Source organism: Hyla sarda, chromosome 6 (genome assembly GCF_029499605.1).
Source record: "Hyla sarda isolate aHylSar1 chromosome 6, aHylSar1.hap1, whole genome shotgun sequence".
Classification (NCBI taxonomy): Eukaryota; Metazoa; Chordata; class Amphibia; order Anura; family Hylidae; genus Hyla; species Hyla sarda.
In genome coordinates, this window is record NC_079194.1 from 276,447,081 (window position 1) to 276,469,819 (window position 22,739).

Below are 22,739 nucleotides of genomic sequence, written 5' to 3' on the forward strand. Positions count from 1 at the left end.
GAAAGGAAAACGGAGCACTCACACGATCAATATTCTGGGGATCCCCAGGTACAGTACCCACAGGCCTGACGAAGCACCCATTGGTGCGATACGGACCGTGGCTGGCATCTGAGCTCCCCCAAAACCACCTACCTCCTCCCTGATGAAGAACCCCGAGGGGTGCTGTACCTGAGGATCCCGCAGAATATCTATCGTGTGAGTGCTCCGTTTTCATTTCTTCTTTGTCGTGTTGATAATATATTATTTGTTTCTATAAAATATGATCTCTTACACTATCAGGATTACAGGTTTCTAAGCATCATGTATACATTTTCATGTGGTATTTAAACAACAAAAAAATATTTTCAAAACTGTATGTAACATAAAAAATTAATAAAAACAAGTGCAATGTTTACAAGCCTAATAAATCACGTCAAGTTTCTTTAAATGAATGTCTATGTCTATATATTGTGGAAACAATAGTGAACAACACTAGTACCAGTGCTACAGCAATACTAAATATGTTAGCGGGTCCCATCTCTTGTGTAGTTGTTCAACCTTTGTAGCACTGCGTCTCTACCCTTTTTCTATGACATATTCCTATTATTATCACATGCTAAACCGCACATGTAATTTGAGGTAATAGATAAGCTGTTCTGCGTGTGTACATGAAGAACAGGACAATCTCTGGTCATTATGTAAATTGTATATGATGTTTTTCTGCAGATTGCTGCTCTGCAGACTTTATTTCTAATTTGCATTTCTCCCAGAGCTGGTGGGCAGAGCTTCTTTCTCCCCTCCACAGACTTGCATAGCTTGTCTATTAGACACAGGACAAGTTGAGATGATTTTTACAGAAGAAGATTTGAGTGCCGGGGGGAGGGGGCAGTTGTTGATAACAGGAGAAAGAAGCATTTTTGTCTAGTAAGATATATTACACAGTTTCTTATATTCGCTTGTACTATTGATCTATGTAAAGTTTGTAAAAAAACAAAAACAAAAACAAAAAAACATTCATATCCATCTCCATCTTAACCAGTTTTGAATTCATATTTTTTTATTTTTTATTTTTTTTCTTCACTTTGGTTATAGCTTACCATTGCACTAAGCACTCGGCTGACATAAACTGGATCATTTCTCATAGTATAGTCCTTTAAAGCATTTTTATAGCTTTCTAGGCTTTCATCCAGTAGTGTCAAGCAAACGTCTATTATGTCCTCCTCAAACTTTACATGGTTTGTGGAGAGAATAGAAAGAAGGGAACAATATAATTAGACATTATAAATCTGTACATTATTCTGCGCAGAATCTGATCAATGATAAGCAATCATGTGTGATTGAGAAATAGGTTGCAGATTCTTACTATAATTCTTATTGGATCTATTCCTGTTGTGTCCACAAGACCCATAGATAACATCAACATTAAATCATACTATTTTGGGTAACAATTTCCATTTTTAAAGATAACATATACATATGAAACTGAAATAGAACTAATGGAACTAGTAGAGCACATCGCGTATATACAGAGCCCCAAGGGGTTGCGAATGTTAAAAGTTAACTCAAGGGTGACCTGTGGTCAGCATGAGAAGAAAATTTTATTATTTACATCAATTTGTAGATCCTGGTGCCCAAATTATAGAACTTTGCTATTTGGCAGCAAAACTGCACTTTTCCCATACCCAAAAAAATCTAAGGAATTCTGCACAGAGATTCTGCAGCAGCTTTTTCCAATAGGATTCTGCTGCTCTGTTCACATAGCAGAATTTTCCACCCCAGAAATATGCCACAGAAATTCAAAATAGGTATCCGCATAAAGAACAGACATGTCTATTGTTTCTGAGGACTATGCACATAATTCATTGCCGTCAATGGATGGCGCATACCCCCCAGAGCGGTCCTAGCATCGGCATGTTATGCTGGCGCTCCGCATTCAGGGGCAATGTCCACACAGAGATTTTCTGTGCGGACATTGCAGTGTAAACATAGCCTTAGAGGTTATAAATCTGATCAGTTCTGCCATTGGCTAATGACTGGAGCCCCAGTTAAATTGTAAGATTGCAAAATACAAAGAGAAAAATAAAGTGTGAATGTTCACCATCGGTCATTTTATTATGGGGAACATACTTAAATGGGCACTGTCAGATACAAAAACTTTTTATATGTTGTACGTCTTGGCAAAACAGTAACCTTTCTAATACACTATAAGAAACTTTTATTTCCTTTTTATAGAAATCATGGCTTATAAAATCATGGCTTAGTCCAAGCTGGAGCACAGGCATGGAACAAGTCCAGTAAGTGAGGGTGGGCTAGCATTCCTCTGTGCTCCCTCCTGTCTGATAGGACTCCTCTGTGCTCTCTCCTGTCTGCCAGCACTCCTCTGTGCTCTCTCCTGTCTGCCAGCACTCCTCTGTGCTCTCTCCTGTCTGCCAGCACTCCTCTGTGCTCTCTCCTGTCTGATAGTACTCCTCTATGCTCTCTCCTGTCTGATAGGACTCCTCTGTGCTCTCTCCTGTCTGTCAGCACTCCTCTGTGCTCTCTCCTGTTTGCCAGCACTCCTCTGTGCTCTCTCTTGTCTGATAGTACTCCTCTGTGCTCTCTCCTGTCTGATAGGACTACCCTGTGCTCTCTCCTGTCTGATAGGAATCATCCTCTGTGCTCTCTCCTTTCTGATAGTACTCCTCTGTGCTCTCTCCTGTCTGATAGCACTCCTCTGTGCTCTCCCCTGTCTGATAGTACTCCTCTGTGATCTCTCCTGTCTGATAGTACTTCTCTGTGCTCTCTCCTGTCTAATAGGACTCCTCTGTGCTCCCTCCTGTCTAATAGGACTCCTCTGTGCTCTATCCTGTCTGATAGTACTCCTCTGTGCTCTCTCCTGTCTGATAGTACTCCTCTGTGCTCTGTCCTGTGTGATAGGACTCCTCTGTGATCTCTCCTGTCTAATAGGACTCCTCTGTGCTCTCTCCTGTCTGATAGGACTCCGATCTGTTCTCTTTTGTCCTATCAGACAGGAGAGAGCACAGAGGAGTGCTAGCCCATCCTCACTTACTGGACTTTGTCCATGCCTGTGCTTCAGCTTCGACAAAGGCATGTGTTAGGCCGAGCGCTCCGGGTCCCCGCTCCTCCCCGGAGCGCTCGCTTCTCTCTCGCTACCGCAGCGCTCCGGGCAGCTCCACTGACCCGGTGCGCTGCGATACCGTCTCCAGCCGGGATGCGATTCGCGATGCGGGTGGCGCCCGCTCGCGATGCGCATCCCGGCTCCCGTACCTGACTCGCTCTCCGTCTGTCCTGTCCCGGCGCGCGCGGCCCCGCTCCCTAGGGCGCGCGCGCGCCGGGTCTCTGCGATTTAAAGGGCCACTGCGCCGCTGATTGGCGCAGTGGTTCCAATTAGTGTGTTCACCTGTGCACTCCCTATTTATACCTCACTTCCCCTTCACTCCCTCGCCGGATCTTGTTGCCATTGTGCCAGTGAAAGCGTTTCCTTGTGTGTTCCTAGCCTGTGTTCCAGACCTCCTGCCGTTGCCCCCGACTACGATCCTTGCTGCCTGCCCCGACCTTCTGCTACGTCCGACCTTGCTTCTGTCTACTCCCTTGTACCGCGCCTATCTTCAGCAGTCAGAGAGGTTGAGCCGTTGCTAGTGGATACGACCTGGTCACTACCGCCGCAGCAAGACCATCCCGCTTTGCGGCGGGCTCTGGTGAAAACCAGTAGTGACTTAGAACCGATCCACTAGCACGGTCCACGCCAATCCCTCTCTGGCACAGAGGATCCACTACCTGCCAGCCGGCATCGTGACAGTAGATCCGGCCATGGATCCCGCTGAAGTTCCTCTGCCAGTTGTCGCCGACCTCACCACGGTGGTCGCCCAGCAGTCACAACAGATAGCGCAACAAGGCCAACAGCTGTCTCAACTGACCGTGATGCTACAGCAGCTACTACCACAGCTTCAACAATCATCTCCTCCGCCAGCTCCTGCACCTCCTCCGCAGCGAGTGGCCGCTTCTGGTCTACGACTATCCTTGCCGGATAAATTTGATGGGGACTCTAAATTCTGCCGTGGCTTTCTTTCCCAATGTTCCCTGCACTTGGAGATGATGTCGGACCAGTTTCCTACTGAAAGGTCTAAGGTGGCTTTCGTAGTCAGCCTTCTGTCTGGAAAAGCTCTGTCATGGGCCACACCGCTCTGGGACCGCAATGATCCCGTCACTGCCTCTATACACTCCTTCTTCTCGGAAATTCGAAGTGTCTTTGAGGAACCTGCCCGAGCTTCTTCTGCTGAGACTGCCCTGTTGAACCTGGTCCAGGGTAATTCTTCCGTTGGCGAGTACGCCGTACAATTCCGTACTCTTGCTTCAGAATTATCCTGGAATAATGAGGCCCTCTGCGCGACCTTTAAAAAAGGCCTATCCAGCAACATTAAAGATGTTCTGGCCGCACGAGAAATCCCTGCTAACCTACATGAACTCATTCATCTAGCCACTCGCATTGACATGCGTTTTTCCGAAAGGCGTCAGGAGCTCCGCCAGGATATGGACTTTGTTCGCACAAGGCGTTCTTTCTCCCCGGCTCCTCTCTCCTCTGGTCCCCTGCAATCCGTTCCTGTGCCTCCCGCCGTGGAGGCTATGCAGGTCGACCGGTCTCGCCTGACACCTCAAGAGAGGACACGACGCCGCATGGAGAATCTCTGCCTGTACTGTGCCAGTACCGAACACTTCCTGAAGGATTGTCCTATCCGTCCTCCCCGCCTGGAAAGACGTACGCTGACTCCGCACAAAAGTGAGACAGTCCTTGATGTCTACTCTGCTTCTCCACGTCTTACTGTGCCTGTGCGGATATCTGCCTCTGCCTTCTCCTTCTCTACTATGGCCTTCTTGGATTCCGGATCTGCAGGAAATTTTATTTTGGCCTCTCTCGTCAACAGGTTCAACATCCCGGTGACCAGTCTCGCCAGACCCCTCTACATCAATTGTGTAAACAATGAAAGATTGGACTGTACCATACGTTTCCGCACGGAGCCCCTTCTAATGTGCATCGGACCTCATCACGAGAAGATTGAATTTTTGGTCCTCCCCAATTGCACTTCCGAAATTCTCCTTGGACTACCCTGGCTTCAACTCCATTCCCCAACCCTGGATTGGTCCACTGGGGAGATCAAGAGTTGGGGGCCCTCTTGTTTCAAGGACTGCCTAAAACCGGTTCCCAGTACCCCTTGCCGTGACTCTGTGGTTCCCCCTGTAACCGGTCTTCCTAAGGCCTATATGGACTTTGCGGATGTTTTTTGCAAAAAACAAGCTGAGACTCTACCTCCTCACAGGCCTTATGACTGTCCTATTGACCTCCTCCCGGGCACTACTCCACCCCGGGGCAGAATTTATCCTCTGTCCGCCCCAGAGACTCTTGCTATGTCTGAGTACATCCAGGAAAATTTAAAAAAGGGCTTTATCCGTAAATCCTCCTCTCCTGCCGGAGCCGGATTTTTCTTTGTGTCCAAAAAAGATGGCTCTCTACGTCCTTGCATTGACTACCGCGGTCTTAATAAAATCACGGTAAAGAACCGCTACCCCCTACCCCTCATCTCTGAACTCTTTGATCGCCTCCAAGGTGCCCACATCTTTACCAAACTGGACTTAAGAGGTGCTTATAATCTCATCCGCATCAGAGAGGGGGATGAATGGAAAACGGCATTTAACACTAGAGATGGACACTTTGAGTATCTGGTCATGCCCTTTGGCCTGTGCAACGCCCCTGCCGTCTTCCAAGACTTTGTTAATGAAATTTTTCGTGATCTCTTATACTCCTGTGTTGTTGTATATCTGGACGATATCCTGATTTTTTCTGCCAATCTAGAAGAACACCGCCAGCATGTCCGTATGGTTCTTCAAAGACTTCGTGACAATCAACTTTATGCCAAGATAGAGAAATGTCTGTTTGAATGCCAATCTCTTCCTTTCCTAGGATACTTGGTCTCTGGCCAGGGACTACAAATGGATCCAGACAAACTCTCTGCCGTCTTAGATTGGCCACGCCCCTCCGGACTCCGTGCTATCCAACGTTTTTTGGGGTTCGCCAATTATTACAGGCAATTTATTCCACATTTTTCTACCGTTGTGGCCCCTATCGTGGCTTTAACCAAAAAAAATGCCAATCCCAAGTCTTGGCCTCCTCAAGCGGAAGACGCCTTTAAACGGCTCAAGTCTGCCTTTTCTTCGGCTCCCGTGCTCTCCAGACCTGACCCATCTAAACCCTTCCTATTGGAGGTTGATGCCTCCTCTGTAGGAGCTGGAGCGGTCCTTCTACAAAAAAATTCTTCCGGGCATGCTGTTACTTGTGGTTTTTTTTCTAGGACCTTCTCTCCGGCGGAGAGGAACTACTCCATCGGGGATCGAGAGCTTCTAGCCATTAAGTTAGCACTTGAGGAATGGAGGCATCTGCTGGAGGGATCAAAATTTCCAGTTATTATTTACACCGATCACAAGAACCTCTCCTATCTCCAGTCTGCCCAACGGCTGAATCCTCGCCAGGCGGTCTCTGTTCTTTGCCCGATTTAATTTTGAAATTCACTTTCGGCCTGCCGATAAGAACATTAGGGCCGATGCTCTCTCTCGTTCCTCGGATGCCTCGGAAGTTGAACTCTCTCCGCAACACATCATTCCTCCTGACTGCCTGATTTCCACTTCTCCAGCCTCCATCAGGCAAACTCCTCCAGGAAAGACCTTCGTCTCTCCACGCCAACGCCTCGGAATCCTCAAATGGGGTCACTCCTCCCATCTCGCAGGTCATGCAGGCATCAAGAAATCTGTACAACTCATCTCTCGCTTCTATTGGTGGCCGACTCTGGAGACGGATGTCGTGGACTTTGTGCGAGCCTGCACTGTCTGTGCCCGGGATAAGACTCCTCGCCAGAAGCCCGCTGGGTTTCTTCATCCTCTGCCTGTCCCCGAACAGCCTTGGTCTCTGATTGGTATGGATTATATTACAGACCTACCCCCATCCCGTGGCAACACTGTTGTTTGGGTGGTCGTTGATCGATTCTCCAAAATGGCACATTTCATCCCTCTTCCTGGTCTTCCTTCAGCGCCTCAGTTGGCTAAACAATTTTTTGTACACATTTTTCGTCTTCACGGGTTGCCCACACAGATAGTCTCGGATAGAGGCGTCCAATTCGTGTCAAAATTCTGGAGGGCTCTCTGTAAACAACTCAAGATTAAATTAAACTTTTCTTCTGCATATCATCCTCAATCCAATGGACAAGTAGAGAGAATTAACCAGGTCTTGGGTGATTATTTACGACATTTTGTTTCCTCCCGCCAGGATGATTGGGCAGATCTTCTACCATGGGCCGAATTCTCGTATAACTTTAGAGTCTCTGAATCTTCCTCCAAATCCCCATTTTTCGTGGTGTACGGCCGTCACCCTCTTCCCCCCCTCCCTACTGCCTTGCCCTCTGGTTTGCCCGCTGTAGATGAAGTGACTCGTGATCTTTCCACCATATGGAAAGAGACCCAAAATTCTCTTTTACAGGCTTCATCTCGCATGAAAAAGTTTGCCGATAAGAAAAGAAGACCTCCCCCCATTTTTGCTCCCGGAGACAAGGTATGGCTCTCCGCTAAATATGTCCGCTTTCGTGTCCCCAGTTACAAACTGGGTCCACGCTATCTTGGTCCTTTCAAAGTCTTGTGCCAAATTAATCCTGTCTCTTACAAACTTCTTCTTCCTCCTTCTCTCCGTATTCCTAATGCCTTTCATGTCTCTCTTCTTAAACCACTCATCATCAACCGTTTCTCTCCCAAGTTAGTTTCTCCCACTCCTGTCTCCGGTTCTTCTGACGTCTTCTCAGTGAAAGAGATACTGGCCTCCAAGACGGTCAGAGGAAAAAGGTTCTTTTTGGTGGATTGGGAGGGCTGTGGACCTGAAGAGAGATCCTGGGAACCTGAGGACAACATCCTAGACAAAAGTCTGCTCCTCAGGTTCTCAGGCTCTAAGAAGAGGGGGAGACCCAAGGGGGGGGGTACTGTTACGCCGAGCGCTCCGGGTCCCCGCTCCTCCCCGGAGCGCTCGCTTCTCTCTCGCTACCGCAGCGCTCCGGGCAGCTCCACTGACCCGGTGCGCTGCGATACCGTCTCCAGCCGGGATGCGATTCGCGATGCGGGTGGCGCCCGCTCGCGATGCGCATCCCGGCTCCCGTACCTGACTCGCTCTCCGTCTGTCCTGTCCCGGCGCGCGCGGCCCCGCTCCCTAGGGCGCGCGCGCGCCGGGTCTCTGCGATTTAAAGGGCCACTGCGCCGCTGATTGGCGCAGTGGTTCCAATTAGTGTGTTCACCTGTGCACTCCCTATTTATACCTCACTTCCCCTTCACTCCCTCGCCGGATCTTGTTGCCATTGTGCCAGTGAAAGCGTTTCCTTGTGTGTTCCTAGCCTGTGTTCCAGACCTCCTGCCGTTGCCCCCGACTACGATCCTTGCTGCCTACCCCGACCTTCTGCTACGTCCGACCTTGCTTCTGTCTACTCCCTTGTACCGCGCCTATCTTCAGCAGTCAGAGAGGTTGAGCCGTTGCTAGTGGATACGACCTGGTCACTACCGCCGCAGCAAGACCATCCCGCTTTGCGGCGGGCTCTGGTGAAAACCAGTAGTGACTTAGAACCGATCCACTAGCACGGTCCACGCCAATCCCTCTCTGGCACAGAGGATCCACTACCTGCCAGCCGGCATCGTGACAGCATGATTTTATAAGCCATGTTAATTTTATAAATAGGACATTTTATAAAAATGTTCTTATGAAGTATACTTGAAAGGTAAATGTTTTGGCAAAGATGTGCAACGTATAAAAGTTTTTTTGTATTTGACCATTTACATTTTTTTTTTTACAAACTTAGTTTTCAAAAAGTCAAGTCATATGCATAATAAAATAATTTTAAAAAATACTGCGAAAATTATGAAAAAATCGCTAAAAAGTGTCTGATTATTTTGGACTGAAACTCTCAGATTATTAAGGGGTTAAGAGATGCTTTCAGGTTTAACAACCTCAAAGAGTTTTATAACAGATTAGACCTTCTCCTACCCATGATGCATTGAGAGAGGATGTCTAGTGTGTGTCAGTGTATAACAGTTTTGTTTACCTGTCCAAAGTTCCAGGAACGTTTAGAGACATAGTCTGCATTGCCAACAAAGACAAAACCATTCTCATTCATGACAAATTCTTTCCTCTCTTCTTGATCTGGCAGGAAAACGGCATCATCTACAATACAATAAATAGTGTTATTAATAGTGTTGCGCGGCATAGGCCATATTCGAATTCGCAAATATTCGCGAATATATTGACGAATATTCGTCATATATTCGCGAATATTCGCATATTCGTTATATCCTCGTTTTATTTTCGCATATGTGAATTTTCGTGTATGCGAAAATCAACATATACAAAATTAACATACGCAAAAATTCGCATAATGCGAAAATTAGCATATGCGAATTTTCCCATATGAGAATTTTTGCGCGCCAGTCTCACATAGTAGTATTACAGCCTTCTTTACACCTCACAAGCTGGAAGCAGAGAGGGGTGATCACTGTGATGTGTACTGTGAAGAAGAAAAAAAAAAAAAAACGAATATTCGTAATTACGAATATATAGCGCTATATTCGCGAAATTCGCGAATTCGCGAATATGCGATATTCGCAAATAATATTCGAATTGCGAATATTCGCGAGCAACACTAGTTATTAACTAACTGCACTATCATCTTTAGAAATCTCTGACATGAATTGTGGTGTATAGTGATTATCATACATTTATCTCTGTGTGTATCCTGACTTTTCCCATTACCTTTTAGTGGTAACCATACTAGACAACAATGTATGGACATAAAATGAGTTGTTGATTTTTTGCTTTTAGTTTTATGTTTGTTTGTTTGTTTTAGATGGTAGTGGGAGGAAGAGGGGAGGGGGGGTATTTAGTTGCCAAGTCTTGAAGATTTTCCAAGTAAACATTTTCCTCACTCCTGCTTTTGAATTTAAAGGAAATCTGTCATCAGTGTAACCTGCACTAACCTGTCGGTAAAGACACATAGTGCAGGTGACACTCATGACAATGGTACTTACCTTGTCCTGTTCTGTGCTGTTGTTCTCCACCAATCCTCTTCAGTATCTTCAGCTCTGGGCCCAACTTGGATCATGGGCGGAGATTAGTGATGTCACTGCTGCTGTTTGCTAGCAGCGGGACCCAGCAGGGAACTGCAGCTGTGACGTCATTAATCTCCACCCATGCTCCAAGTTGGGCCCAGAGCTGAAGATACCGAAGAGGATTGCCGGAGAAGGACAGCACGGAACGGCATATGGTAAGTACCGTTGTCATCAGTGTCACCTGCAGGTGCACAAAGTGAGACATAAGGGACAGAGAGCATCCTAAGAGCCAACAAGAGTTCACTCCAGTGCAACAATAACAGTGCCGGTGTAGGTTTATACTGACCTAATATCTAATACTGTACCACATTGATCTCCTAATGCTTAATGTACATGTCCGAGTGCATTTTGACTCATAATACAGTGCACAAAATAGAACCATACTACCAGTGTGCGTTTTACATTCCCCCGGGGCTCTGAGCAAAATGGACATAACTTTAAAAATGGGGACCTATAGTCCCTACAGTCTTGCCTTTACAGTGGTATATAGTTAGTAGCTTTGCTTTAAGTGGAAGGAGTTATGAAACTGTCTTCGGGATACCTGTCCTCCCTCCCTATGTGTATTTACTGTATGTGTTATTTGTTTTATATTAGCACTAAAGGAAACGACTGTGAAAGGTGGGCTAAGGCCCATACCAACTAATAACTAAACCCACAGGGTGCAGCCAGGGGTAAAAAAAAAAAAAAAAACTCTTATACATTCCCTCCCCTAAAACTTCACTTTTATTGTGATATAATAAAATGCTGTGTAAAAACACAATTAAAACCAGTGATTGCTGATACTCGCTATTGTAACTATATAGCTAAGATTCACTCCCTAGCAACTAAATATCAGGTTTAGAGTCTGTCCTCTATGGGTTAAGCGTGTGAGTGAGAATCTTCAGAAGGGTCATTTATGTCCTTAAATTGTATTGACTCTTTCTTGTTCTCTGGCCTGGTGCCAAACTGTATGCCAGATATATGGAAATCTCAGAATATTTATGAATCCCAATGGCTAGCACAAATATACTTATAGCTAATACCTGGACACCAAGCATTAAAAAGGATTACTAATTCCCCAAGACAATAGGTTATCGTTTGTCGAACATCAGATATATGTAGATTTAAGGTGTGAAGTCCAATGACTCCATCTGCTGGAGAGCAGATTTTTACTTCTAAGAAGGCCTGGTCTTCACGGACAACTGATGCATTCCAGTCGGTCTTAATGTTAATGCTTGATAAGCCAAAGGCTTTCGTCTTTCCATATTGTCTGAGTTTTGGGGTTCCTAAAAGAAAAAAATATTTAAAAAAAATCCATTTTAGTTATTCATTTTGAAGGAGCTTGTATCGATACATTTTACCCAGAATAAAACCATAAGAATGCATTTGTTGAAAAAGCATTGTAGGTGTTCTAGAAGTGTGCTGGGTTTCATTCATTATCTGCAATGTGATATAGTGATTGCAAGAAAAACTGAGTGTTCGCATGCCTAAGCAGCATACCTTCATACACAAGGCAAGAACTTCTGCTTTTCCTCCAAGTGATTTATGCCTTTATGTTGTGCCAGAGGTCATGTGAATCCATATAGCTTATAAACGAAAGATTCCATTCAGTAGCAGCTTTCAAAGGGAGTTTGACAGTAGACAAGGATTAAAGCCAAGCTCTAGAACTGGGGAAGTGTCTAAAAGGTGGTCTCTCTTGCTTCCCTCCGCCAGGCTCGGATTCATTGAAAGGCCTTTCTAATTTTGTTTATAAGGGAGGGACCTGTCAATCAAACTAAGCCAGATAAGGTAAAGCTGGAGTGACTGCCTACCAGACACTTTCCTCGTGCTACAGCTCAGTATTCAATTGTAAGGTACTAGCTTTTGCCCTCGTCTTCTCACGCGTTAAATTTGGGGTAACATAGATCTACTTTGTACAATCCTATAGCAATGAGGCCGCTCTGGGTAAAGTCTACGCGCATCCAAACAACCCGAAATCTAACAAACATTACATCTGCTGTTCCATGGAATTGGAGATCGACATCCTTTGAGGACTTCTACCGAGTCTGCGCGCAGGGCCTTTGGATTGCTGAAAGGAAATGCCTTTAGAGGAACCTGCATTGTACGATTCTCCTTTCTAGCTGCAAGAATTATTTACCACAATGTTAGTTTTTTGTTAGTCCTCTGATTCTTGAAGTTGTGGTGCACCATAGTCCAATCTATTTTTAACAATTCTACATTAATTGTGATAGATGCCAAACCAAAGGTAAATTATAGTCAGAATAAAGAAACAAAAAGGGGGAACCCGCCTTCTCGCGCTTCTCATATACTGTCCGGGTGCAGAATGTGCAAATTTTTTTTGTTTTGATTGATTTTTCGGAGGATTATTATTATGTAAATACAGATACAGACAGACGTTGTTTTTATTTAACCCATTAAGGACCAGGCCATTTTACACCTTAAGGACCAGAGCATTTTTTTCAATTCTGACCAATGTCACTTTAAACATTAATAACTCTGGAATGCTTTTACTTATCATTCTGATTCTAAGACTGTTTTTTCGTGACATATTCTACTTTAACATAGTGGTAAATTTTTGTGGTACCTTGCATCATTTCTTGGTGAAAAATCCCCAAATTTAATGAAAACATTTTTGCATTTTTCTAACTTTGAAGCACTCTGCTTGTAAGGAAAATGGATATTCAAAATAAAAAAATTTTTGGTTCACATATACAATATGTCTACTTTATGTTTGCATCATAACATTTATGAGTTTTTACTTTTGGAAGACACCAGAGGGCTTCAAAGTTCAGCAGCAATTTTTACATTTTTCACAAAATTTTCAAAGTCACTATTTTTCAGGGACAAGTTCAGTTTTGAAGTGGATTTGAAGGGTCTTCATCTTAGAAATACCCCACAAATGACCCCATTATAAAAACTGCACCCCCAAAAGTATTCAAAATGACATTCAGTAAGTGTTTTAACCCTTTACGTGTTTCACAGGAATAGCAGCAAAGTGAAGGAGAAAATTCACAATCTTCATTTTTTACACTCGCATGTTCTTGTAGACCCAATTTTTGAATTTTTACAAGGGGTAAGGGGCTTACTTGTATTTGAAACCCAATTTCTCTCGAGTAAGGACATACCTCATATGTCTATGTACATTGTTTGGCAGGCGCAGTAGAGGGCTCAGAAGGGAAGGAGCGACAAATGGTTTTTAGGGGGCATGTTACCTTTAGGAAACCCCTATGGTGCCAGAACAGCAAAAAAAAAAAAAAACACATGGCATACCATTTTGGAAACTAGACCCCTCAGGGAACATAACAAGGGGTTAAGTGAACCTTAATACCTCACAGATGATTCACAACTTTTGCATATGTAAAAAAAAAAACAACATTTTTTTTACCTAAAATGCTTGGTTTCCCCAAAATTTTACATTTTTAAAAAGGGTAACAGCAGAAATTACCCCCCAAAATTTGAAGCCAAAATTCTCCCGATTCAGAAAACACCCCATATGGGGGTGAAAAGTGCTCTGCTGGCGCACTACAGGTCTCAGAAGAAAAGGAGTCACATTTGGCTTTTTGAAAGCAAATTTTGCTCTGGGGGCATGCCGCATTTAGGAAGCCCCTATGGTGCCAGAACAGCAAAAAAAAAAAACACATGGCATACCATTTTGGAAAGTAGACCCCTCTGGGAACGTAACAAGGGGTAATGTAAACCTTAATACCCCACAGGTGTTTCATGACTTTTGCATATGTAAAAAAAAAATTTTTTTTTTACCTAAAATGCTTAGTTTCCCAAAAATTTTACATTTTTAAAAAGGGTAATAGCAGAAAATACCCCCCCAAAATTTGTAACACAATTTCTCCCGAGTACGGCGATACCCCATATGTGACCCTAAACTATTGCCTTGAAATACGACAGGGCTCCAAAGCGAAAGAGCGCCATGTGCATTTGAGGCCTAAATTAGGTACTTGCATAGGGGTGGACATAGGGGTATTCTACGCCAGTGATTCCCAAACAGGGTGCCTCTAGCTGTTGTAAAACTCCCAGCATGCCTGGACAGTCAGTGGCTATCTGACAATACTGGGAGTAGTTGTTTTGCAACAGCTGGAGGCTCCGATTTGGAAACAGTGGCGTACCAGACGTTTGTCATTTTATTGGGGATGGGAGGGGAGCTGTGTAGGGGTATGTGTATATGTAGTGTTTTTTACTTCTTTTATTGTGTGTTAGTGTAGTGTAGTGTAGTGTTTTTAGGGTACAGTCACACGGGCGGGGGTTCACAGTAGTTTCTCGCTGGCAGTTTGAGCTGCGGCAGAAAATTTGCCGCAGCTCAAACTTGCAGCCGGATACTTACTGTAAACCTCTGCCCATGTGAGTGTACCCTGTACATTCACATTGGGGGGGGGGGAGGAGAAACATCCAGCTGTTGCAAAACTACAACTCCCAGCATGTACGGTCTATCAGTGCATGCTGGGAGTTGTAGCTTTGCAACAGCTGGAGGTACACTGGTTGTGAAACACCGATTTTAGTAACAAACTAAGTGTTTTGCAACCAGTGTGCCTTCAGCTGTTGCAAAAGCTACAACCCCCAGCATGTACAGACAGTGGAAGGGCATGCTGGGACTTGTAGTTATGCAACAGCTGGAAGCATACTACTTTGGTTGGGGATTGTAGTTATGCAACAGCCGGAGACACACTGGTTTGCTACTTAACTCAGTGTTTCACAACCAGTGTGCCTTCAGCTGTTGCAAAACTACAACTCTCAGCAGTCACCGACAGCCAACGGGCATGCTGGGAGTTGTAGTTATGCAACCAGCAGATGCACCACTACAACTCCCAGCATGCACTTTAGCTGAATGTGCAAGCTGGGAGTTGTAGTTATACAACAGCTGAAGGTACACTTTTCCATAGAAAAATTTGCCTCCAGCTGTTGCAAAACTATAAGTCCCAGCATGCCCATAAGGGATCTGCCTCCTGCTGTTGCATAACTACAGCTCCCAGCATGCCCTTTTTGCATGCTGGGAGCTGTTGCTAAACAACAGCAGGAGACTGTTACTCACCTAACTGCTGATCCACGCCACTTCAGGTCAGTCCCTCGCCGCCGCCGCTCCTGGGGCCCCGATCCCAACAGGGACGCCGGGGATCGGGGTCCCCAGCTTCCGGGGTCCTCTTCCCACACCCGATCACGGGCGGATCGGTTGGCGGGAGTGACACCCGCAGCAGGGCGATCGTGAGGTGGCAGCAGTGTCACCTCACCCCTGCTGGCTATGGCTGTTCGGGGCCGTCAGAGACAAGCCAGAGATAAGCCAGTAATTCCGGGTCACTGGAGACCCGATTGACCCGGAATCCGCCGCAGATCGCAGGGCTGAATTGTTCAGCGATCTGCGGCCATCGCCAACATGGGGGTCATGACCCCCCTGGGCGATATGCCGCGATGCCTGCTGATCGATATCAGCAGGTATCGGGCACCGGCTCCGCTCCAGCTGGCTGCGGGGGGCCGGGAATGGACAGGACGTACTCCTACGTCCTCGGTCCTTAAAGGAGTACTCTAGTGCAGAGTATTCCTGCTCCGTCCTGCCCGGACTTCAAAATAAATGAAAATGAACCATCACTCACCTCCCTGGGTTCCCGCGGAGCGCCACTACAGCTGATCGGTCCTCCGGTCCATCCTCTTCACACTTCCGGGTGTAACGAAGCGTCACATGGCGCTCAGCCTATCGCCGGCCGAGGCTGAACATCGCGGCGGCTGGCGATAGGCTGAGCGCCATGTGACGCTTCGTTACACCCGAATTATGAAGGAGATGCACCGGAGGACCAAACAGCTGTAGTGGCGCTCCGCGGGAACCCAGGGAGGTGAGTGATGGTTCATTTTCATTTATTTTGCAGCCCGGGCAGGACGGAGCAGGAATACTCTGCACTAGAGTACTCCTTTAAGGACACGGAAATGGGGGAGTAGGATTACGTCCATTGTCCTTAAGGGGTTAAGAGTAAGGGTGCTAATTTTTTTATTAAAAAATTGACCTAATCTTAATTCATACAAACTTTGAACCCCCGTTTCACCCCTTCATGGGTGGAATTTTGGAAAATGTTAAAACACGTGTTTCTTTATCTCTAATTGTTAGCCTAAAAACAAAGTTTCAAGCTTCTGGCTTCAAAAATGACGAAATTCCATGCCAACTTTCAACCCCTTTTTCACCCCCTTCAGGGTTGAATTTCGAAAAAAAATCCTTTCTTATTCCTTGTCTACGCCTTTAAAACAACACCTGTGAAAAAATTCAGCTTTCTAGGTCCAAGGGTTTAGGCTGGACGTTGATGAGTCCGTGAGTCAGGTCTTCTCTTTTTATATATATAGATTTGACCACCACATTTCAAATTAAAGCTTAATTATTTGTAATGAAGGAACTTGTGGTGCTATAATTCACATTTCAAGATGTGAAAAATGTGGATCCACCCAGATAAATTACCTAAGGGCCCCTAATATGGTCTATTATCTTTCCCTTTGAGTGGTCTAGTTCGGTTGGAGATTGAGGCCTCTGGTCCCGTCACACCAGCTCTCTAGTGCCACCTACTGGAGAGATAGTCTGTATACTTTTCTTTCCATAAAACATTGCTTTGCCCATAAGATTTTGTACACCAGAAGCAGAAACATTACTCTTCAAGGCAGGTTTAACATAAAGACTGTGTTACATTTAAGTTCCTCATATTTTTGCTCAATGACTTACCGCTTTCAATCACAAAAGTTATATTTTCTTTTTTCAATTGCACACCGCCATTTGTTGACTTTTGCAGATAGACTTTGAAATCTTGTCCCCGTCTGACTATTAGACGCTTAGTGGTGATTTCATCTGTCTGGTGATTTTTGTTATTGTCTTTGATACATAAGTCAAACTGTTGGCGAGCTGAAAAGGAATCCAGAACATTAACCTTCATTTTAAATGCAAATATATATAAACTTGATGCTATACCAGACTTGATAGATGTTATGCATTATGCATTTCTGTACACGTAATTGCAAATAGAAGCTGGCAATAAAAGGTTAACAGTTTTTTTTTATTTTTATTTTTTTTACAGTATTACATTTCGATAAATCAGACATACATACACACATGGATATCAATGCAAGAGTATGGTATAAAAATGGAAAATATTTATTTACTCTCCTATAAAATTCAATCACCTAGATGTGGTGAGTGATGTGGATTTCTTTGTGAATGTCTGTATGGGGAATAAGAATTCGGGTGACGTGGAGGGTAGAAATAGCGTGGATGTTGCTGATATTTGGGTAACTGATGGTATGGTTGATAACTGTCTTTCCTGTACTTGTAGTTTCTCTGTGAAGTATATTTGTGACTTTGACCATCCCCTAAAAAATTACTCTCGGGGGGAGGGTTTATCTGGAGGGGGGGAGGGTTTGAATGTGACCGTCTCGTTGAGTTTCTATTTTGTTAGTTGAGTATTTTGTTTTTTGCCAATTTAGTTTTTTTGTTTATCTCCTCATTATTTCTGATTCCAGTCTGTCTAATTGTCTACAAATTAACTCCTGTTGTTTTAAAAAATATTCATTTTTTTCAAAACCTACTAGTTACTGCTTAATGGTTTCAAAGATAGTATCTAATTCTTGAATCAATTCCTGCCTTCTTTCTATAAATAATCTAACTAGAACTTTTGATTGTTCTTTCAGTGTATTGTCCCATTTTTGGTTAAATGTTGCACCAGATGTCCATCATAGTGGTGGAGCACCTCACTCGGGTGAAGAGAAAAATGCAATATAAATATAGCGAAGTGGAGCTCACAAACACACAACACGAGGTTAACTGTGACCCTCTAACCCAAGAGGGAAAAAGTATTTGTAGAAATGTATGGGAAAAAAATTCATAGTCCTCAGTGTGAAATGATGGATATCAATGCAAGAGTATGGTATAAAAAAGGAAAATATTTATTTACTCTCCTATAAAATTCAATCACCTAGATAAGCATATAATATAGTTTACGCAGGGCCCTTGCGTAATAAAACAATGTAACAATATAACATAAAATATAAAAAATGTGCATTCAAGGTGTCCACACGGGATATGTGAATATAATGTGTCCACCTAAAAGAGAAAATTGCACCTAAAAGGAAATAGTACCTAAAAGGAAAACAGCTGGAGTAGTCCACCTAAGAGTAAATGTCTCAAGTCTGTGAAACAAATTTTCTGAAACAAAGTTTCTCAATGGAAAATAGCAGGTTGTATGAAACAGAGTTTTCCAATTGCAATAACAGGTAGTGTCCGTAGCAAGTTACAGATTAGCAGGAGTTGTTATAATATCAAGTTGTCAGGAGTTGTTACAGTATTCAGTCCTGTATTGATAACATTAAATTGGAGGAACCACACCAGTGACCACTATTCCACTCGCTGTATAGATGGAGAGAGAACCACAAGTCTATAGACAAGAACGATACAGTCTTGGCACTATGTGCCACTCACCACTCAACGTCGGAGTTGCAGATCTTGTAACGGAGCTCTAACCGGCAGTAGTTGGTTTGCAAACAGCTGCGCGTCTCCGATGTACCTCGCGGCTATGCGCTGGAGAGCTTCCGGAAGCTGCAGTCAGCTGATTGCAGGTCAGCTGACCGGGACGTGCCGTCCGATGGGTGAGTAATTGTTTAACTTTCTTTCTGGCCAATATTCTAATAGAGTCGCTAGCAAGAATAGTAATAAACTCTAGGCGTTCCAATTAAGGCGACCAGCATGAAAATGCACAATGTGAACAATGTTCAAATCAGTAGCTGCAGCAAATAAGTGTCACCAAACGCGTTTCGGGGTATTAGAGATAAAGTCAGAACCCCTTCCTCAGTGGTGCATAAATGAAGGTCTAACATGGCATACATTTTATATCCTCCTTAATTGATCAGATTTACATTTGCATAGGTAATTCCCAAAAAATGGTAGGGATTCGGGAGAGAAGTAAAAGGAGGAAAAAAGGATTATCCATAGGTCATTCCTATGTGAAACGTAAGAGCTGTGAACATCACCCTAAAATGTACAATATATTAGACATTTTTATCATACCTCATCAATATGTTAATAAATAAAATAGAATTAGATAAAGGAATAAAGAAGGAAAACTATTGAAAAATAGATAAAAATAAAAATGAATAAAAATTAAAAATCAAAATAATAATGAAGAATAGGTGAAAAACAGATTTTCTTCTCACCTGTATCTATCAATCCATCAGTTTTTTACCTATTCTTCATTATGATTTTTATTTTTTATTTTATTTTTTATTCATTTTAATTTATTCATTTATCTAATTCTATTTTATTTATTAACATATTGATGAGGTATGGTAAAAATTTCTAATATATTGTACATTTTAGGGTGATGTTCACACCTCTTAAGTTTCACATAGGAATGACCTATGGATAATCCTTTTTTCCTCCTTTTACTTCTCTCCCGAATCCCTACAATTTATTGGGAATTACCTCTGCAAATGTAAATCTGACCAATTAAGGAGGATATAAAATGTATGCCATGTTAGACCTTCATTTATGCACCACTGAGGAAGGGGTTCTGACTTTATCTCTAATACCCCGAAACGCGTTTGGTGACACTTATTTGCCGCAGCTAATGATTTGAACATTGTTCACATTGTGCATTTTCATGCTGGTCGCCTTAATTGGAACGCCTAGAGTTTATTACTATTCTTGCTAGCGACTCTATTAGAATATCGGCCAGAAAGAAAGTTACACCTTCCCACCAGTTCCAGCACTCCACTATTGAGGACTGTTGCTATTGGAGACCACCATCGCTTACCACAAGCCGCTTCCATCTGACAGAACGATTACTCCCCCATCGGACGTCACGTCCCGGTCAGCTGACCTGCAATCAGCTTACTGCAGCTTCCGGAAGCTCTCCAGCGCATAGCCGCGAGGTACATCAGAGACGCCGGGAGCCGTGATACTCCGGGAGCCCTGCGGCTGTTTGCAAACCAACTACTGCCGGTTAGAGCTCCGTTACAAGATCTGCAACTCCGACGTTGAGTGGTGAGTGGCACATAGTGCCAAGACTGTATCGTTCTTGTCTATAGACTTGTGGTTCTCTCTCCATCTATACAAAGAGTGGAATAGTGGTCACTGGTGTGGTTCCTCCAATTTAATGTTATCAATACAGGACTGAATACTGTAACAACTCCTGACAACTTGATATTATAACAACTCCTGCTGATCTGTAACTTGCTACGGACACTACCTGTTATTGCAATTGGAAAACTCTGTTTCATACAACCTGCTATTTTCCATTGAGAAACTTTGTTTCAGAAAATTTGTTTCATAGACTTGAGACATTTACTCTTAGGTGGACTACTCCAGCTGTTTTCCTTTTAGGTACTATTTCCTTTTAGGTGCAATTTTCTCTTTTAGGTGGACACATTATATTCACATATCCCGTGTGGACACCTTGAATGTACATTTTTTATATTTTATGTTATATTGTTACATTGTTTTATTACGCAAGGGCCCTGCGTAAACTATATTATATGCTTATCTAGGTGATTGAATTTTATAGGAGAGTAAATAAATATTTTCCTTTTTTATACCATACTCTTGCATTGATATCCATCATTTAACACTGAGGACTGTGAATTTTTTTCCCATACATTTCCCATACATTTCTACAAATACTTTTTCCCTCTTGGGTGAGAGGGTCACAGTTAACCTTGTGTTGTGTGTTTGTGAGCTCCACTTCCCTATATTTATATATACACACATACTGGGGCATTTTTATGCCAGTAGAATGAAGAATGTAATGCAACATGCACGTGCAATATAGTGAGTCACCAACTAACTTAAAGGGGTACTTTGGAGGAAAATAGATGTTTCAGTCAAGAAGTATATTTTTTTTCTCCTTGGTTTGGGGCAATTGGCATTAGCCTCGTAAAGGTTATTTTTTTTTCCTTCTTCTGAATCAACACAATAGGGATAAAGGGATGGGCTCGGGTCTTTTTCCAAACTTAAGAACTCTAGGTAACTATATGCATGTTTTCCTTCACAGTAATGAAAGGTCTAGTAGAGTAGAGTTCTTTAAAATCTAATCTTTATTACCTTCTATAGTAAATCACTGAAGTACACACAATGCTGTTAGATCTAACAGTGTTGTGTGGACTTCTATGCTTTTATATGGATGGTAATAAAGATTAAGTTTTAAAGAACTGTGAAGGATTAGGCTGGGTTCACACTACAAAGATTCCAGTTGCGGTCAGTGCCATCTGAAATGTCCATGTGGAAATTGCCATACCCATAGAAAGCAATGTTTGCAAAGGAGATTCCACCTAAAAAATGGCTAAGTCCATTCATTTGGTTGCGGAATTTCAGTGGTGGAATATCCGCCGCTAAAATTCTGCAGTGTGCACTGTGCAGCGAAATCCCATTGTTAGGAATGGGACTCAGCTGCATCGGAATTTCTGTGCACAATTTCAAAATGGAATCCTGCTCGGAAATTCCTTAGTGTGAACCTGGCCTTACTGTTGGCCTTGCACCAGGAGGGATCATTCCTCAGAGGTAGGTGCTGGTTTGCATTTATTCATAAATATGTACTGTATATTCATGTTTTACCCAGAATAAAACCATGACAAGTCATGTGTTGCAGAAGCATTCTAAGAATGTTGTTGGGTTTCTTTTATTATTTGCAATAGGATACAGTGATTGCAAGAAAAATACGCTTTGACAGCAAATTAAGTGCAGATGATGATCATTGTGTTATGTGCAGACTTGAGTGACGTGTCTAGTGATGTTAGTGACAGTGTTCACACAGGGTAATGTAGAACCCAAATTGCCTTCAGTAATGAGGAATGCATATAAGTGCTTTTTTACATGTTACTGCAGTATATACCTCATCTAATGAACTTTGTTATAAAACAATTATATGGCAAGGTTTAATAGTGGGGTCTGTATTTCCTTTGTTCTATGAGGTTTGGAAGAGAATAGAAAAGAGTGCTGTGTCTTCCCAGAAGAAGCAGGTGTAATTGGAATTGTGCTAAACGGTTCCCTAATGTAGGCCTTGGCTCCATTCAAACAGGGGCATTTGAGACCCCCCAATCAAGAAACTTTCTGTTCTGTAGAGAAAACTTCTCAGCAGTATCCTCCTTATCATCACAGGAAGGACTACAATAAAAGGTGACTCCAGTAGATAGTGTAGGATCAGATCATTCACAGTAGGTGATGAGATTAGCTTCACCCCTTCCCTGCATAATGACCTATGTACAGGTCACAGATCATGCCTAGAAAAATCTTCCAGAGAAATGAATAGAGTCCCCTCCAGTGTATTTTATCTGTGTCCACAAGGCTACTGTAAAGCATATCTCTGAATGTTTTAAAAACATCTGAACCAAGATGGCTGCCCCCATAGTAATGAAACAAAGAATTACAATTAGAAAATAGAAACAGATTATAAAAAATAATTTTTAGCCTATAACTTATGAATTAGTAATAAAAAAATATATAAAAAGCTTTTGTTAATGACAGGTACACTTTCACTATACTTTACTTTTTACAAAGAAAGATGAAAAACCAGTCCTCAAGCAGATAATAGAATCTTTGTGGACTTGTACTAAGAAAAAAAAAAGAAAAAATATTTTGAAGG

At 43.2% G+C, this 22,739-nt stretch overlaps 1 protein-coding gene across 1 annotated transcript in view; it reads right to left on the reverse strand.

The window, feature by feature from the left end:
- Positions 1–22,739, reverse strand: part of LOC130277511 (protein-glutamine gamma-glutamyltransferase 5-like) — a 108,311-nt gene that overhangs the window by 41,618 nt on the left and 43,954 nt on the right. Inside the window, exons 3-6 of the mRNA XM_056528189.1 lie at positions 16,841–17,017; positions 11,181–11,423; positions 9,099–9,217; positions 1,077–1,205 (exon numbers count right to left, since the gene is read on the reverse strand). Of these exons, the coding sequence (XP_056384164.1) occupies positions 1,077–1,205; positions 9,099–9,217; positions 11,181–11,423; positions 16,841–17,017 (668 nt within the window). The remainder of the gene's footprint in view (positions 1–1,076; positions 1,206–9,098; positions 9,218–11,180; positions 11,424–16,840; positions 17,018–22,739) is intronic.